At 38.8% G+C, this 19,629-nt stretch overlaps 1 protein-coding gene across 1 annotated transcript in view; it reads left to right on the top strand.

The window, feature by feature from the left end:
* The first annotated feature begins 3,710 nt into the window (after positions 1–3,710).
* AGBL4 (AGBL carboxypeptidase 4) overlaps positions 3,711–19,629 on the top strand; it is a 1,215,313-nt gene continuing 1,199,394 nt past the window's right edge. Inside the window, exon 1 of the mRNA XM_066376234.1 lies at positions 3,711–3,805. Coding sequence (XP_066232331.1) covers positions 3,772–3,805 — 34 coding nt within the window. The 5' untranslated portion in view covers positions 3,711–3,771. The remainder of the gene's footprint in view (positions 3,806–19,629) is intronic.

Below are 19,629 nucleotides of genomic sequence, written 5' to 3'. Positions count from 1 at the left end.
TATAGTAGTCACTAGCTGCATGTAGCTATTGAGTACTAAAGATATGGCTAATCTGACTTAATAACTAATTTTTAAACTTTAGAACAAATTGAACAGTTCTATACAAACATGTTTGTTGATTTTTCAAATTATCATTTGATGAGAACCTTTATGTGCTACACACATTGGTATAGAGTATTTACTACACAGCATCCCGATTTTCCCACTCTAATCTGCTCTCTACACAGCAATCAGAGCATCTGACCAGGTTCTTGACCTGCTTAGCCACCTGTCAATGGCTTTCTGTCACTTACAGGATCACGTACCCCATATATAAGTTCTCCAGACTCTGCCTGTAGGGCCAATAGCCACAGCCATGCAGGTGCAGGGTCAAAGGCACCCACCACTCTTAGTCATCTCTGGTTCCCTATCTGTACATCTTCTCCCTCCTCTTTTCTGCACAAACTGGCTTCTCCTTCAGCTACCTGCCATCTTGGCTTCTTTTCTCCTCTCCTTCTTCCTCACAAACTCTTCTTGAGCGTGAAAACCCCTCCTCCAGCAACATTAGCATAACAATGGCCCTTCCCAAGCAGGAAGGTAATTAGCAGTTTCACCTGGGCAGTGGCCATTTTTAACAATAAAAGTGAGCAAACATAAAAATCATATTTTACAAACTCATTTGCCCAACACTGCCCTTACCTATTAATTTAGTTATTCCCGGCCCTGCTCTTTGCCTCATATATACTTTCCTTTAGTTTGCTCATACTTTTCCTGTTGTCTCAACCATCTTTTCTCCCTGTTCCCTTATTTTCTTTGCCCAGCTTACTCCTACTTGGCCTTGAAAATCAGATGCTTTCTCCTCCAGGAAGCTTTCCCTGAACATCCCTTTACCATCCCAATGCTATCCTCTATCAGAACACTGTTCATGCTGGGTTGTAATTACTGATTAAATCTCCTCCCTCCTGGAATGTGAGCTCCTAAAAACCATGAACAGTGTTATATTCACCTCTATCTCCAGCATCTGCACAGAGCTTGTCTCACAAGAGAAATCAAGGAATGTTTAGGGAAATTATTATAAAATATGTTGAGATCTGTATTTATTGGAATTATACTTGTCAAATCCTTTTTAATATATCATCCCATTTATGACTTAGAGCACTCTTGGTAGTAGGCAGGGCCTTTGTCTCAGTATGTTGGAAAAGGACACTGAGGCTCAGTGACTAGAGTGATTTACCCAACATTACAAAGCTATGAGGTCTGAGTTGAAATAGAGAACCTTACTCTTGAAACTCCTTTTGTCCACCTTCCTGTATTTAATGAAGCTCCTTTGTCTTCCTCAGTGATTTTTCCCACATTAAAATTTCTACAGCTCTCAAAACACTTACCAGTCACTAAGACTGATTTGGGAAACTTGTGTATTTCTGTCTTGATGGTTGTGTTGACATGGCTTGTGAATTTTTTTTTTTTTTGGTATTTTTCTGAAGTGAGAAGTGGGGAGGCAGACAGACAGACTCCCACATGCACCTGAACGGGATCCACCCTGCAGGCCCACTTGAGGTTGATGCTCTGCCCATCAAGGCCCGTTGCTCTGCTGCAATTGGAGCCATTCTAGCACCTGAGGCAGAGGCCATGGCGCCATCCTCCGCGCCCAGGCCAACTTTGTTCCAGTGAATCCTTGGCTGCAGGAGGGGAAGAGAGAGACAGAGAGGAAGGAGAGGGAGAAGGATGGAGAAGCAGATGGACGCTTCTCCTGTATACTCTGGCTGGGAATCGAACCTGGAACTTCCACACACTGGGCCAATGCTCTACCACTGAGCCAACTAGCCAGGGCTTGGCTTGTGAATTTTAAACTGCTCAAATGTGAGGGCTATTTCTGATGAATATTTTCATATAACTTTCTGTAGAAGATTCTTGTGGTACCTACACATTATCCCTAATTTCAGTGCAGGTGAATGAACTGTTCTATGTGTGTTGTCAGCAACCCACTCCCAAAGCTTCCTGGTCTCAAGGCTTTTCTGCCTCCAGCCTTTCTCACCAACTCTAGAAGGCTGCTTGGCCTTGGACACAAGTCACCAGAAAATGTGAAAGCTTTCAGACTGGGGATGAAGGTAACTCTCAGTCAGTGGGGATGGAAATTAAGGTAAAGGACTTAGCTTCCTTGTTCTTGAGTGGGACTATGCTGAAGCACATTCTATAAGGTTCTTTAGAGGGTCTCCAGTAAGTTAAACCCAGTTGTCTAAAGCAATCAGCTCAATAGCACACACACACATATATTTTTGGCTTTTCCCCTCATCTGTCTTTCACTCTCTCCATGTACTGCTTCATTGTCTTACCTCCCAAACACATTACCAGCACTGAAGCCCCTTCCTCAGGCTCTGCTTTCGGGAAACCTAAATTAAGATACCACCTAACCATACAGGAACTTCTTTAGAGATAGCACCTTTCTTTACGTGATTTGTGCTTTAGCCATACTGGACTTCTTGTACACTGCTCACAAAAATTTGGGGATTAGGAAACGTGCAAATACTCCAGTACTTTCAGCCTTTTGTATAGTAGACTTTCAACAATGAAATAAAAGTTGGCTTTGCATCTCATTTGCATAATTGAGCAACTTTCTTTGATTTGTCATTTGTTTTTCTGATGTTCTTGTTTAATTAAAAAAATTAAATGCTTCTCTTTTTTATCGCTTCATATTCATTTTGAAATATCCCCTAATTTTTGTGAGCAGTATAGTTTCATAGCTGACACCCCCCCCCCTCTGTTTGTTGGCTCATGCTGTTCCCTCTGCGTGGCACACTCTTCCCCTCCTTTGCCTGGCTGACAGCTATTCATTCTTTAAAACTCAGCTAGGATATCCACTCCTTTCATAAGTCTCCACCGATTACTCCCATCCCCCAATTTAGAGTTTCATCTCCATGATCTTGTAGAACTTGGAATACTAGTTAGGCTCTATCAAAGCCCTTCTCTCTTCTACTTTCTCTGTGAGCCCCTTGAGCAGTGGGGGCCCACCTAGCAAGATACGTACTTGCTAAAAAATTAAATGCTTAGTAAACTGGTAGGAATGTGCAGTAGTGAACTTAGGAATCATTTTTCATTCCATGAACACTTCCTGAGCACTTGTGACAGCACTATGCTGTATTAAGGAGTATACAAAGATGAAGAGACCGACCAGGGCATCAGGGGAGACCACCGTCAAAAGATGAAAAGAGAAGTAACTAATGTATAAAACACCGTAAGTGTTAGGGCAGTGATGCACAGGCGACGTTGGGCTTTTGCGTGTTTTCGGTGGTGTGGGCACAGAATTACTAATTCTCAGGCATTTCAGTTGAAGACATGTTAACCAGCCCCAGCACCAGGCCAGGCACTCGGTGCGTGGGGAAAAGCGCTGGAAAATCAAGAAACATTTCTCAAGCTCACAAAGTTGAGTAGCCAGACCCTCCAATTCTGTGGCCAGGAGAATGCCATCCAGCAGATCTGGTCCCCGTGTCCCAGCGGCAGCGGAGCATGCTCAGTTGCCAGGACGCGGTGGCCCGGCTGCGGGAAGCAGCTCTGCGGAGTCCCAGCCCTAAGGCGCCTGGGCCCTGAGGGTCTCACGCCGAGGGGGCGGGGCCTCAGATGCTCGCTGCCTCCTCAACTTCCCCGCCCGGCGCCCGCGTGTCGCCGCTCGTTGCCCTGGCAACCGTCGCGCCGCGTCTCGGTGTGGCTAGCTCCCGTCGGCCCGCAGATCCTATCGCCGCTTCCCCACTGCCCCGCGATTTTCGCGTGGGCTCAGAGGCGGAGGGACAACCAAAAATGGCGGAGCGGAGCCAGACGGCGCCTGAGGCAGGTCTGTGGGGGCGGAATACCCGGGGAAGCGCTGAGCAGCACTGCTGTCCTGGGCCCGAGGGGACAGGGGACTCGAGCATGGCCCTACTGCTAAGCAGGCAACCCTCTGTGTTTGTGCGGGCGGTGCGGCAACGACCTCGGGGTCAGAGGTCAAGGGAGGTGCATACCCCTCTGAGTGGCAGGCAGGGACCTCGGAGTCCCGGTTGTGCAGGGGTGTCCATGGGGGGTTGTGCACACCTCTGAGAGAACAGGGGCCCAGAAAGGCCTGGGACCCCAGGGAGGACTCAGGACTCCAAGCCTGAGGGGCACCCGTGATGAGGGCTGATCGCAGGGGTAGGCTGAGTTATGGAGGGGTATGACAGTCCTATGGGAATATGGGGGATTCGTGAAGGGGCATGGTTTGAGGGTGAGGGGCTTTGACTCTTGAGGAGGCAGGTGTATTTGAGAGGAGTGTTACTTCAATATTAGGCAATGCCATGGAAGGGAGATACACGCGGAGTATATAGTACCTTAAGGTCACAACAGAGCAAGTAGGCAAATGCTCATGTGGGTCCCTGATAGGACAAGAGGCAGAGGGTACCCCAGAGCTCCAGTCCTTTATAACTCTACCAAAGGAGGCTGGGTCCTGAGTGTAGATGGGCATGAGCAAGCTTGAGATCATTCACAATCAAAGGGGTGCATGTCCACATATCTGCGGGTGGAAGACAGTCTTTAAGAAGAAGGAAGACTGACAGGAAGGGAGACCCAGGATCATATTCCTGAGGTGACACTGTTGTGGCATGGCTGGGCTTGGAGAGATAGTGACCTAGGTGTCTTACAGAATCATAGAAGAGAGCAAAGGGTTTTTTATAGTACTGTGTATGTGGGAAGGAGTTTGTCCCTAAAAGGGGCTGAAGAAGAAAGAACTGGAGCCTCGGAACAAGTGGAGATCTCTCTGTGTGTAGAAAAGCGGTGGTTTGGGATATGTGTGGAGATGGGTGATGGAAATGGTATGTGTAATCTTGTATTTGTGTCCTGATTAGGTATTTTGGTTACAAGAGTGACCCACTTGAATGATCCAATCCTTGGGGGGTTGGGAGGGTGGTGGAGGTTATGGTAAGACCATACAATGACTGGAACTAGAAACTGTGTGAAGCCATCAAGAATGGTTCAAGAGACTACGATCTCTCAAGACCTGTATGGTTTCTCTTTCTTTCATGGCAACTCTGTTTCTTCCAATAAGGAGTTCCCTTCCTCATTTCATGGTTTAAGCTCCCTCATAACTTGAACATGCTTATTCTTTTATTCATTCATCCACTAACAAATGTATATTGAGTGCCAACTGTATGCCAGAAAACAAATTAGGCACTGGAAGCTCCATGCTTGTGATTCTCTTATCTTGTACTTTCTTTCCTCCTGAAGACTTACTGTCTTCAAATATATTAATCTACTGATTATTTTTATTGCTTATTGTCTGTCTTCTTCCACTAGAATGGAAGATCCATGAAAGGAAGGGTCTTTGTTGTGTTTACCAATCCCGCATGTCTAAGCTGTACTTGGTGTAGAGTAGGTTATTAATAAGCATTGTTAAATGGATAACTGAATGACCTGATACGTTCTAGAGGTTTAAGAAGTTTTCTCTGAAGAACTGATAAATTTTAGCTGAGAAATAATCATGATCGACTAAATGAGGAGAAGAGCAAAGAGTGGTCCAGGAGAGGAAAACCATGTGCAAAGACCCTCATATAGGAGGAAACATGGTGTGCTGTGTTTAAGAAACTAAAAGGAGACAAGTGTGGCTGCAGGTAGGGCAATTGGAGGAGAAAGAGGTAAGCTGAAGCAGATCTTGTAGAGTCTTACAAGCTATGATACAAATTTTGATTTAAAAATCTTAAGAATAATAAGTTAATGACAGCTTTTAAATGGGAGCATGACATAATTAGACTCATTAAAAAACAACAACAAAAAAGCAACTCTGGCTATAGTGTGGAGAGTACAGAAGATAGAGACTTTTTCTTTCTCTCTAACAATATGACTATTAATAATAAAAAAGAAACTGTATAGTTAACTAAATATAGGGATATTAGTCTCAGGCTAGATGAGAACTGCATCAATTTTTCAGATTCTCCTTTTCCTGTCCAACTATCATCTCTATTTTGAGATATCCAAAAAAGTAGAAAGATTGACAAGGCGGTTGAATGAACAAGAAAAGTCTGAGCTGGCCTAGGATTGATTACTGAAGCCATGGTGTGGATGAAATTACCTCAAGGGAGAGTAAAGAATGTGGGGAGAAGACTGAATATAGTAACTGTGATATTTCAGTGCCTTCCAAAGAGACTGAGAAAATACAATCACAGAGATAAGAGGACAACCAAAAGAGTGTTTCAAGATAAGCAGCATACTCAAAAGATTGAATGCTGCCAAATGATTATGAAAAGGATGTCTAGATTTAGCATTGCTGGTAACCTTGATGAGAGAGAATAGATCAAGATAGGAGTCAAACGTTTTAGCTTCTGAATCACTACTAACTGGCTCAATTTTTGTCTCTTAATTCAGATTCCTAAAAGAGAGAATGTGATTGACACACATCATCATTTCCAATCAGATTTTGACATAGATCACAAGCCAGAGTAGGATTGACTGACTTTGGAATAGATGTCTAGCTATTGCTGGCTTGGAGTCATCTGGTACAAAATATGTCTATTGGGTGATTTTTCATCTTAATAGCAACAGCTAACATTTATGGAGTGTTTATGTGCCAAACATTGTGTTAAGTGCTTTATATGTCTTAATCCATGTTAGTATTGTAACTACTCTCTAAGGTAGTTTCTCTATTCAATTACTATATAAATCCTGACCAGGCAGTGGCACAATGGATAAAGCCTCGGCCTGGGACACTGAGGAACCAGGTTAGAAACCCTGAGGTCGTCAGCTTGAATGTGGGACCACAGATACGATCCCATGTTCGCTGGCTTGAGCCCAAAGGTTGCTGGCTTGAGCCCAAGGTCACTGGCTTGAGCAAGGGGTCATTTGCTCAGCTGGAGCCCCCCGGTCAAGGCACATATGAGAAGCAATCAATGAACAACTAAAGTGCTGCAACTACAAGTTGATGCTTCTCACCTCTCTCCCTTCCTATCTGTTCCTGTCTAACCTCTTTCTCTTGCTAAAATAAAAAAAGAAAAAGAGAGAGAAAAAATTAATATGTGAAGAAATTTTGTCAGAGAATTTAAGCAACTTGCTTACGATCTGCATGCAAATAATTAGTGTAAGGTGGTAGTTTTTTGGCAATGTTAGCATTATCTAGATTTATTATTTGGCTTTCTGTTTGTATTGTGACATATAATATACTGAAGAAATAGCCATGATGAATATTCTTGCTCTACAGGAAATATTCTAGGTTAAGCATACATTAGCAAAGGCGAAGTGGAAGGAACTGGGGTTCAGATCCTTGTTTAAATTCTATTTCTGCAATTTACTAGATGAGGACTTTAGATTCAAATATTCTGACCAGTTTCTTCATCTGTAAAGTGGAAATATTTGTAGGATCGTTGTGAATAATAAAGATAATATATCTGAAGAACCCTAAAAATGATGTTTCCCTAGTTTTTCTGAAGCTTGAATATTAAATAATTCAAATGTATTACATACACTTTACATGCAAGCTTTAAACATACAGTAAATAAAAATTAGACATTCTTCATTTTTCTTCATTGATAGAAGTGATTTGCTATCTGAAGAAAGGCAGACACCATGTTCTGGAGCAGGGGTCCCCAAACTACGGCCCGCGGGCCGCATGCGGCCCTCTGAGGCCATTTATCCGGCCCCTGCCGTACTTCCAGAAGGGGCACCTCTTTCATTGGTGGTCAGTGAGAGGAGCACAGGATGCGGATGCTGGAGTACCATATGTGGCGGCGCTGCTCACGTACAGTACTACTTCCAGTGACACGGGAAGCATGCGTCACAGCTCCGGAAGTGCATCATATCACTTGTTACGGCTAGCAGTGACAAATATGGAACCAGACATTGACCATCTCATTAGCCAAAAGCAGACCCATAGTTCCCATTGAAATACTGGTCAGTTTGTTGATTTAAATTTACTTGTTCTTTATTTTAAATATTGTATTTGTTCCCGTTTTGTTTTTTTACTTTAAAATAAGATATGTGCAGTGTGTATAGGGATTTATTCATAGTTGTTTTTTTTTATAGTCCGGCCCTCCAATGGTCTGAGGAACAGTGAACTGGCCCCCTGTGTAAAAAGTTTGGGGACCCCTGTTCTGGAGAATGTGGAATCATTGTCTGAACTGTGTTCATGGGACATGTCTTATATGAGGTAGATTTTGAGGAATTACTTGAAGGAATGAAAGGACACATGATGCTTTTTTTTTTTTTTTTTTCTGAGCTGGAAACGGGGAGAGACAGTCAGACAGACTCCCGCATGCGCCCGACCGGGATCCATCCGGCACGTCCACCAGGGGCGACGCTCTGCCCACCAGGGGGCGATGCTCTGCCCCTCTGGGGCGTCGCTGGTTGCGACCAGAGCCACTCTAGCGCCTGAGGCATAGGCCAAGGAGCCATCCCCAGCGCCCAGGCCATATTTGCTCCAATGGAGCCTCGGCTACGGGAGTGAAGAGAGAGACAGAGAGGAAGGAGAGGGGGAGGGGTGGAGAAGCAGATGGGCACTTCTCCTGTGTGCCCTGGCCGGGAATCGAACCCGGGACTTCCGCATGCCAGGCCGATGCCCTACCACTGAGCCAACCGGCCAGGGCCTCATGATGCTTTTTTGGTCAAGCATGTACATAGTTCTGCAAAAAGGTCAGCTTGGCAAAAGGAAGTTTCTTCTTTGAAATATTGTACTTGAAAATCAGGACATGAATGTCAGAATTTTCTCCCTCTCCAACAATTTGACTATTAATAATAAAAAGAAACCTTATAGATAGCTAAATATAGGAATATTAGTGTCAAGCTAGATGAGAATGGCTTCAGTTTCTCAGATTCTTCCTCCTCCTGTCCTATCAAAAAAGCTTTTGTTTGAATTACCTGGTAAAATAATTTGTTCCCCTATATTACCAAGTTTGTTACTTTTATGGAGCCCCATATAGCCCAGAAATTTTGGAATGGTGCCGTCTGTTAAAATGGTCTGTACTTCATCACTTTCTTTGTGAAATAAATGAGTTTGAAACGAGAAACTTTATGTATCTGACATCATTTATAGGCAGAATCTTGAAATTTTATAATGCCTTTATTATGAGAATAACGTTTTCTATCTTTTGTTAGTAGTTGGGGTCTAGTTTTCGTATTTGTAAATTGGTGATAGTAACACGTAGTTTCCTGGTGGGAATTAGAAATAAGGTATGAAAAGTATATAGTCTTACACCCCCAAATAAATGGTAGCTTAATTGGTGTATGTGTGTGTATGTGTGTGTATGTGTGTGTATGTGTGTGTATGTGTGTGTGTCTATGGGTGTGTATGTGCCTTTTCCTAAAGGCTTACTAGTAAAAATAGTGTTAAAAGAAGAGGAAATCCAGGCCTACAATCCCTTGTCTGCAAACTTGGGTGCAAATATATTTTGGAATTCAGATATTAAAAATTATAGATAGGCAATACATATGTATTGTTGATTACATATTATCCCCAATGGGATATGGGAGAGTACCCTGTAGTCAAACACATTAATATTGCATTCATACTATTGGAATAAAAATTATAAGTAACTTCACATCAATTTAGGTTAAGTTTTGCTGACAAATTAGTTTTGGCACCAAAATTATGAAAAGTATTACTGTTTTTAGAGATTTAGGGATTCTGGAATTGTGGGAAAGGGAATGTGGATTTACATCACTGTATCTCTTTTCCAAAATACTTTTAAAACTTCAAATTCTTTTTTGTCACCTTTTTATCTTCTGCAACATCAGTGACCATAGCTTTATTAAAGATCCCAAAAGTATTGAGACAGACATGCCTTTGTTTCCTTGACACTCATGTACTTATTTCTTCTAAGGAGCTCTGTTCATTTCTGTATTTTTGAGCTCTATGAGTGGTGTATTTGGCTTCACTGTCAGTATCTTGGCTCAGTGTTACTTTCAATGAGAGATACTAGAAAACTATATGCATTAAGGAGGTCAAAAGGCTGTCAGTATTTTATATACATAGTCTTATTAAAGTCATAGCTTTGTGAGCCATTAGAGCAGCACAGTCTTATCTGAGTTTCAGAATTCTTCTACTAATTGTTAAATTTCAGTAGTGGAGTAAGTGTTAATTTTAGTATTGATTTAAGAGAAATTCTATTCTTAGCTGAATTTGATTTGTCTGATTATAAAAAATTATTGCAAGTGTGAAAACTTGCAATAATTCATTGATGCTATTCACCATATGGGCATATGATATTTTTACTATTTATACTTCCCATTTAGTCAAAAGATTTTATAAAAGAGATTTGTTTTTTCAAACTCTAAAGGAAGATATTTTTATTTGTCATGTATTTTTGAGAATTCTTGATTGTGAACATTTGAATCTCTAAATAGGCTTGCAAAATAATTGTCTTGCATGTCAACTGAATGAAAACAAATCAAGCAAGCACAAATAGACTCCTAGATTTTTATATAGGATTCAAAACTTTTATATAGGATTGGAAATTCACAAATAAATACTTTCAACAAGGTTTTGAAAAAAATCTCTGAGTTTTGGTAGAAGGGGCTGGAAAAAACATCAATTATAGTTTGCTTAACCTTTTTCAGGAGTCTTAGAAGTCACTAATTTATTAGTTTCTGTGTCATGGCTTTGTAGAAGAAATCACTATGTTGTGGACTGTATTATTCATTTTTAAAATTATTTATTCAAAAATATGTATTGAATACCTGCCATGTACCAGGCATTGTGCAAAACTCTGGAAATTCAGAGATGTATTAGACAAAATCTCTGCCTTTACAGAACGCCCATCCTAATGAAGGAGGAATAGAGTTAGAATATCATCCAGGCAATGATAGTTGTATAGAGAATTCTGAGCAAGGCCAGAGAATGGTTTCCTGACATCCTAGGGTGTTGATGGTGTTAGTAGTTGTTCAGTAAAGCTTTGTGGAGGAGGGACACACAAGTCTTGAATATTAAGAACAAATTAGCCCAGTGAAGGTGGTTAGCAGAAGTACTGGGAGTGGAGAGGACGAATGGAGGGCAGAGAGAGCTACATGTGCCCTGGAAAGCTGTGTAGGGAGAGAATAAAGCTTACTCAGGACATTGCTAGTATTGCACATCTAGCAACAGAACTAAAGACTATATTACTCTGTCCCCATGCGTTTTGAAACATTTCTGGGGTCATAGATCCCTTTGAATATGTGATAAAAAGACAATAAATTCTTTCTCATGAAAATGCATTCTGTGTGCAGTCACAAAATTTTGAAGATGTTTTCAAGAGATTATATTCATATTTAGAAACCTAGATTAAGAAATCCTCTACTTGTTAGTACTGAGGTTACATTTAAGAATCTGAAATCTTCAAAGTAGGAATACTTTGTTGGAAAGGGTTGATCTAATAGCATCTGTGCTAAAGCAGGTCCAAAGCAAATTGTGGCTCCTAAATTATTTGTTCATCAGTTTATTGTATACTCATAGCTTCTTTTTAGCTTCTTTTTTTTTTTTTTTTTCATTTTTCCGAAGCTGGAAACGGGGAGGCAGTCAGACAGACTCCCGCATGCGCCCGACCGGGATCCACCCGGTATGCCCTCCAGGAGGTGATGTTCTGCCCATCCGGGGCGTCACTCTGCTGCATCCAGAGCCATTCTAGTGCCTGAGGCAGAGGCCACAGAGCCATCCTCAGCGCCCGGGCCATCTTTGCTCCAATGGAGCCTTGGCTGCAGGAGGGGAAGAGAGAGACAGAGAGGAAGGAGAGGGGGAGGGGTGGAGAAGCAGATGGGCGCTTCTCCTGTGTGCCCTGGCCGGAATCGAACCCGGGACTCCTGCACGCCAGGCCGACGCTCTACCGCTGAGCCAACCGGCCAGGGCCTACTCATAGCTTCTTTATAGTTTATTATTATTATTATTATTTTTGCTTTCTTTCATTTGGCTTCACAATAGAACCTGAAGAAAGAATCTGAGGTTACACAGGTAGGTTAAAGACTGGAAGTGATTAGTGCAGGCTTATGTACCTAGAAAGCTGGTCTTTCTGATTCCAAAACCCAGACTCTACATTCTTGCTCCCCTGTACTAGAAAAGACAGGCATAGAATTATCACGTACAGTAAGGGAAGTATGAACTTAATCACTAGATTAAGTGACTTACCTAGGGTCACACAACTAGCAAGAAGAAGAGCCAGAACTGTCACCTAAATTTCCTGATTCCTTTCAATAAATAATAATGAATGCCCTAAAATGGAGAGAGATAATCAGTAGTGTAGTAATGACTTTTAAAAATAAAGTTAGTTATTTCAGTAAGCCAGTCTTTTGCCATTTGTAGAATACTTCCTTTTTTTTCAGGCTCTTTACATATATTTTGTTTAATTCTCACAAAATTCTTGCAAGAGGATATAATTATTGCACTTCAACACCTGAGACAATTGGGGATTAGAAAGATTAAGTGATGTACCATGGTTACACAACCAATAAGCACTAGAATTGGAAGTATGACCCAAGTCTATCTGGCTCTAAGTCTATAATGATAGGACTACTCCATTCTGCCTCCTAGTTTCATTTTCTAAATATAAAATCTACTTAATGATAGGAGGGGATAGCACACAGTAGAACTTAAAATAACACCAATTTTCTTAGAAGAAGAGGTAATACATACCTTAGTTTTCAGACATATGTATTACAAAGTGCTCATTTGTTTCTAATTGCTCTAATCATGGGGTTAATGAAGTTTCTCCTCTTAGACATCTCTATACACTCATTGAGTGAATTAGTGATGGGTAGTAGAGACTAAAATAGCAGTTAGAATATACTTGCTGTGTAGTAGGCATTCAATAACTATTTGTGGGCCAAATGAATGAAACATGTTTTATCTATAAATTTTAGGTTTAAATATTTGAATTTGGGCTGTTGGAAGTTGAGATGTTGACACAAATGAAAGGAAGAAATGGAATAACTTCTGATATTTTACAAAAAAATCTCTAATTGAATATGATACAAACAGAATTGGTAAACTGGTGACAGAACAAGATAATTTAAAACCTCTTTTGAGGTGTTTGTCTTTTTAGGCAACATAACACAGTAAATGGGTCATGGGTTTTAGAATTAAACATATGATTTAAAATTTCAACGTTACCACTTACTGAATAATATATATAAATAGTGCTTCTCCGAGCGTCAGTTTTATTCATCTTTAAAATGGTTATACTAATCCTTTACTCAATACAGTTGTAAAAGTATATGTAATTTACATGATAGAGAGGAAATTCTAACTAATTAATGCCCTCTAGTCCCTGAGACATGATGCTGCTTATCTGTTTAAAGAGCCTTTGTGATCATATAGCTACCCCAGGTACCGGAAGAAAGCAACTTTACAAATGTGTATGTTTGGGACATGTGTCCTAGTTTCATAAATATGTTAAGAACTTAAAATATTTTTAATTAAAATTGGAAATATTATTTAAAGCAGTAATATTCTAACTTCCTATCTTGCTAATGTCATTACCAATGTATCACTACAAGAACAGCAATAACTATGAGAAATGCTTGTAAAATTTTTGCAGCCTGATAAAAATGGTTGTAAATGTTTTGAACTCTCCTATAAAAGACTGGAATGCCTTATCTCAGTTTATGATTATCAGTATTGTGGGTTTTTATTTTATTTGAAGCTCAGCATCACTCATATTATAGAACTGGATGAAGAATCAAGTGGTTTAATAAAGGGGGTAGACAATTTTTATTCTTTTCTCTGAAGAGACTAGATGTTTTAATTTAATATAAAAGTAGTCAAGGATTCAACTTTGTTAAAGCAACTTTCCCCTATATTTTGAGGAGAGGGAATCACGATCTAATTTATTCTTTTTATTAATTCCTAGAAGCTGATTTAATAAGGTCCTATGAAAGGAATTTTTCTTTTTTTGCATCAACATTTGCCAGAATTAGGACTAATTTTAAGTTGAGTTATACTGATTATATCTTTTCTATCACTAGGAGACTTTTATATTGTGAATAGATCAGTAGTTTAATTGAATTTCTTCAATTAAGGAACTCACTATATATTGAAGTTTTATATATATAATCAAAATCTGAAGTTCTCAGACAGTGGGTGTTGTAACTACTAGTGGACCATATTATTCCAGGGATCAAATTGGTATTTTGGAGGAGGGGAGGAGGAAGAAATTTTTCTTTATCATTTGTACATCTTTATTTTCAAAGTAGTTTGATTTTGGCAAAAAGTTGTTCTCAACGAACTTTACATTGAAGTTCATGTCATCCGGATAAAATGAAGTAAGTAAAATTTTCTTCAGGTACCTAATTGTTTTTTATTTATATAGAAACTATCATTTTATTTAGAAAATTAAATTAACAGGGTGACATTGATCAGTAAGAGTACATAGGTTTCAGGTAAATGTTTCTATAGTATTTGAACTGTTGATTATGGTGTATACCCATCACGCAAAGTCAAATCATTTTCTGTCACTGTATATTTGTCTTTACTCCCTTCCCTCTTCCAAACACCCTTCCCTCAGTAACCACATCACTTTTATCTATGTCCATGAGTCTCAGTTTTATATCCCACTTATGTGTGAAATCATATAGTTCTTAGATTTTTCTGATTTATTCCACTCAGTATAATGTTCTCAAGGTCCATCCATGTTGTCATAAATAGCAATATGTCATCATTTCTTATGGCTGGGTAGTATTCCATTGTATATATGTATTACATCTTCTTTATCCAATCCTCTATTGAAAGACACTTTGGTTATTTCCATTGTCTTGGCCACTGTGAATAATGGTGTGATGAACATGGAAGTGCATGTGTCTTTAAATACTAATTTCTGAGTTTTGGGATAGATACTCAGGAGAGGGATTGCTGGGTCATATGGTAGTTCTATTCTTAATTTTCTGAGGAACCACCATACTTTCTTCCATATGGTTGTACTAGTTTGCATGCCCAACAGCAGTGAATGAGGGTTCCTTTTTCTCCACAGCCTCTCCAACACTTGTTATTACCTGTCTTGTTGATAATAGCCAACCTAACAGGTGTGAGGTGGTAATCCCATTGTAGTTTTGATTTGCATTTCTTGAATAGCTCATGAAGATGAACATCTTTTCATATATCTGTTGGCCATTTGTATGTTTTTGTGGGAGAAGAAAAATGGGAAGTTCAGGTCCTTTTCTCATTTTTTAATTGGATTGTTTGCTTGTTTGTTACTGAGCTTTGTGAGTTCTTTATATATTTTGGATATTAACTCCTTATTGGAGCTATTTACAAATATTGTACCATCACCCATTTGGTTGGCTGCCTATTTGTTTTGTTGTCAGTTTCTTTTGCTGTGTAGAAGGATTTTAGTTTGATATAGTCCCATTCATTTATTTTTGCCTTTACAGTCAAATTTATAAATTCTTTACAGCCAAGGTCCATGAGTTTAGTACCTATGTTATACTTTATGTAATTTATTGTTTCAGATCTTATATTTAGGTCTTTGATCCATTTTGAATTAATTTTTGAGCTGGGGAACAAACTGTAGTCAAGTTTCATTCATTTGCATGTGGCTTTCCAATTTTCCCAGCACCATGTATTGAAGAGGCTTTCTTTTCTCCATTGTGTGTTTTTGGCTCCTTTGTTGACGATTATTTATTCATATATATGTGGTTTTATTTCTGGGCTCTCGATTCTGTTCCATTGATCTGTATGTATGTTTTTCTGCCAGTACCATGCTGTTTTGATTATCGTGGCTCTATAGTACAATTGGGAGTCAGGTGGTGTGATACCTCCAACTTCATTCCTTTTCCTTAGAATTGCTTTGGATATTCAGGCTTTTTTATAGTTCCATAAAAACCTGGTGATTTTAAAAAAAATTATTTCTTTAAAAAATAACATTGGGGTTTTGATGGGGATTGCATTAAATTTATTTATTTGTTTGTTTGTTTATTTTTGTTTATTTATTTTTTGTAGTTTTCTGAAGTGAGAAGCAGGGAGCCAGAGAGACAGATTTCCACATGTGCCCAACTGGGATCCACCTGGCATGCCCACTAGGGGGTGATGCTCTGCCCATCTGGGGCATTGCTCCGTTGCAACAGGAGCCATTCTACGACCTGAGATGGAGGCCATGGAGCCATCCTCAGCGCCCGGGCCAACTTTGCTCCAATGGAGCCTTGGCAGCAGGAGGGGAAGAGAGAGACAGAGAGAAAGGAGAGGGGGAGGGGTGGAGAAGCAGATGGGCACTTCTCCTGTGTGCACTGGCTGGGAATCGAACCTGGGACTTCCACACACTGGGCCAACGTTCTACCCCTGAGCCAACTGACCAGGGCCTGCATTAAATTTATATATTGTTTGGGTAATATGGCCATTATAATTATGTTGATTCTTCCAATCCATGAACATGGAATATTTTTCCATTTCATTATGTCTTTTTCAATTTCTTTCAATAATGCGTTTTAGTTTCAGTATATAGGTTCTTCATATTCTTTGTTAAGCTTATTCCTAGAAACTTTATTTTTTGTGTTCAAAGTGTAAAAAGAATTGTTTTTTAAGTTCATTTTCCAAAGTTTTATTGTTGGTGTATAAGAAAGCAATAGACTTTTGCATACTGATTTTGTATCCTGTGACTTTACTGTTTTGGTTTGTTGTTTCTAATAGTTCTATGATAAAGTTTTTGGGTTTTTCTACGGACAGGGTCATGTCATCTGCAAAAAGTGATACCTTTATATCTTCTTTCCAAATATAGATGCCTTTTTATTTCTTTCTCTTGTCTGATCACTCTGGCCAAAACTTCCAGAACTATGTTAAATAAGAGTGGAGAGAGTGGGAAGCCTTGTCTTGTTCTTGATTTTAGAGGAAAAGCCTTCATTTTTTTCACCACTTAGTATGATATTAGCTGATGGTTTGTCATATATAGCCTTTATTATGTTGAGGTACTTTCCTTCTGACCCATTTTATTGAGTGTTTTAAAAATAAATGGATGTTGTATCTTATCAAATGCCTTTTCTGCATTGATGGATAGAATCATATGATTTTTGTCCTTTGTTTTGTTGATGTGGTGTATTACATTGATTGATTTCCATATGTTGAACCATCTTTGTGCTCCTGGAATGAATCCTACTTGATCATGATGAATTAATTTTTTAAATTATTTTTGTATTCAATTTGCTAGATTTTTGTTTAGGATTTTTGCATTTGTATTCATTAGAGATATTGATGTATAGTTTTCTTTTTGTGTTGTCCTTGTCAGGTTTTGATTTCAGGGTTATATTGGCCTCATAAAATGTGTTAGGGAGTATTGCTTCTTCTTTTAATTTTTGGAAGACTTTGAGAAAGATAGGTACCAAATCTTCTTTGAATATTTGGTAGCATTAACTAATGTAGCCATCTGGTCTTGGACTTTTATTTTTGGGGTGTTTTTGATAGTTGGTATTTGCTCTGTGCTTATGAGTGTCTTTAGGTTTTCCACTTCTTTGTGACAATATCTAGGAAGATTGCATAGTTCTAGGAATCCATTTCTTTTAGGTTATTGAATTTGGTGGCATGTGATCTTTCATAGTATTCTAGTATGATCTTTTTTATATCTATGATGTCTGTGGTTATTTCTCCTCTTTCATTTTGGATTTTGTTCATATGAGTCCTTTCTCTTTTTTCTATAGTGGGTCTAGCCAGTGGATTGTTGATTTTATTGATCTTTTCAAAGAACCAGCTCTTTGTTGTATTAATTTTTTCTATAGTTTTTTTGTTCTCAATTTCATTTAGTTTTGCTCTAATTTTTACTCTTTCCTTTTTTCTGCTAACTTTGGGTTGGTTTTGTTCTTCATTTTCTAGTTTCTTAAGGTTTGATGTTAGGTTGTTTATGTAGGATCTCTCTGGTTTCTTTATATAAACTACATTTGTTCTTGCAGCTTAGATGTTGAGATCTCCCAGTATGATTTGGTGTGTGTTTTTTATATAACTAAGTGAGAGCAGTGGAAGAAGAGAGACAGACTCCCCATGCTCCTCAACCATGATCTACCTGGCAAGCCCCCTATGCGGTGATGCTCTGCCTATCTGGGGCATTGTTCTGTTGTTGGCAACTGAGCTATTTTTAGTGCCTGAGATGGAGGGACTGAGCCATTCTCAGCACCCGAGGCCAACTTTGAAATAATCAATTGAGCCATGGCTGCAGGAGGTAAAGGGAGCAAAAGAGAGAGAAGGGAAGGTGGAGGGGTAGAGAAGCAGATGGTCACTTTTCCTGTGTGCCCTGAATCTGAAATCAAACTCGGGACATCCACATTCCAGGCTGATGCTCTACCTCTGAGCCAACTGGCCAGGGCTGATTGTGTTTTTGTCTGTTTCTATTTTCAGATTTGTTAGTAAATGTCTTATATATTTTAGTGCTCCCTATTTTGGTGCATATATATTAATAAGTGTTATATCTTTTTGATACAGTATCCCCTTTATCATTACAAAATGTCTTTGTCTCTGGCTACCTTTGTTTTCTTGAAGTCATCACTGGGCTGGTACCTAATTTTAATGCCGTTTCTCATGTTATCAAAAGTTGCCAGCTACCCAGGAAAACATATTACCTCCCCACTTAAAACTCTGAGAATGAGTTTTCTTGTTTTAGAATGACAAAAGTATTCTTATCCTGTGGGTACTGCTCTGAACAATACATACTTTGAAACTTGAAAAGTTTCAAAAAAATTGGTTTTCAAATGAGGGTTAAGTATTATCAGGAGAATAGAGAAATTTCTTTGCTTTTGTTCTAGCAAGCTAAATGTTCTTATATTGCTGATTTTAATTTTTTCAAGCTCTTTATCTTTTTACGTATCAATCCATTTTCTTTTTAAGAGAAACTAGAAATTAGTAAAATCTGTCAATTTTTAATATCTAGCTTTCTTGAATTTTCTGCTACAGGCTGTGCCTATCCCTTCATTGCCGTGGTTAAGTAGAAGAGACTGATCTATAGAATAAACCCTTGATCTTTTGTTATTTCTTCCTTCTATTTTTAAAAATCATCCTTTCATTTTTATTACTTGGGTATTATCTGTTTGGAAGGCCAATAGAAATCTCTGGTTCTTAAGTATTTCAGGTCTAAAGTAGATGTGCTACTTACTATTGCCAACTAACTATCTGGAATATTATGAATATTTAGTTTCAAAGAGAAGAAATAGTCTAGGAAGTATAATTTAAAAAATACTTATGTATATGGAATGCCTAAAAATCAAGTTTGACTTTTAAATACCTCAGAGTTTTAAAAATGATAAATCAGGGCTTAAAACTCATTTTTTATTCATATTAGTTTTCTAAATTTAAGAAAACTGCTTCTGATGAAAAGTGAAGCACTCCTCAGATATACATCAGGGGATCACCATGTTTCTTAACTCTGAAGCTGTCTTTATCTTTGCCTTCCAAGTTTTAACTAGTCATTTAATATTGTAGTTATATGAAATTTAAATAAAGATAATAATTATTTCAAACTATTAAGGGTTTATTTGAATCATACTTATCACATTCTTATTTATACTGACGTTATTTTGTGTACAGCTTTCCTAATTTTTCACATTTTCCCTTACAAGCTTATAAGTAAATTTGTATCAGGCACAAGGCAATATTTGCTGAGTGGAATGTCTAACTGAACTCATGAGCGAACCTCCCATTTCTCTCCACATTGGCTTCCTAGGGTTTTGGGAATGTAACTTTAATTTTTATTTTTAAATTGTAATAAGATTTAAAAATTTTAAATTAGGCTTTCATAC

The sequence above is a fragment of the Saccopteryx leptura genome, chromosome 3, assembly GCF_036850995.1.
Source record: "Saccopteryx leptura isolate mSacLep1 chromosome 3, mSacLep1_pri_phased_curated, whole genome shotgun sequence".
NCBI lineage: Eukaryota > Metazoa > Chordata > Mammalia > Chiroptera > Emballonuridae > Saccopteryx > Saccopteryx leptura.
Note: the sequence above shows the minus strand (reverse complement) of the source record. Positions and strands in the feature narration are given on the sequence as shown.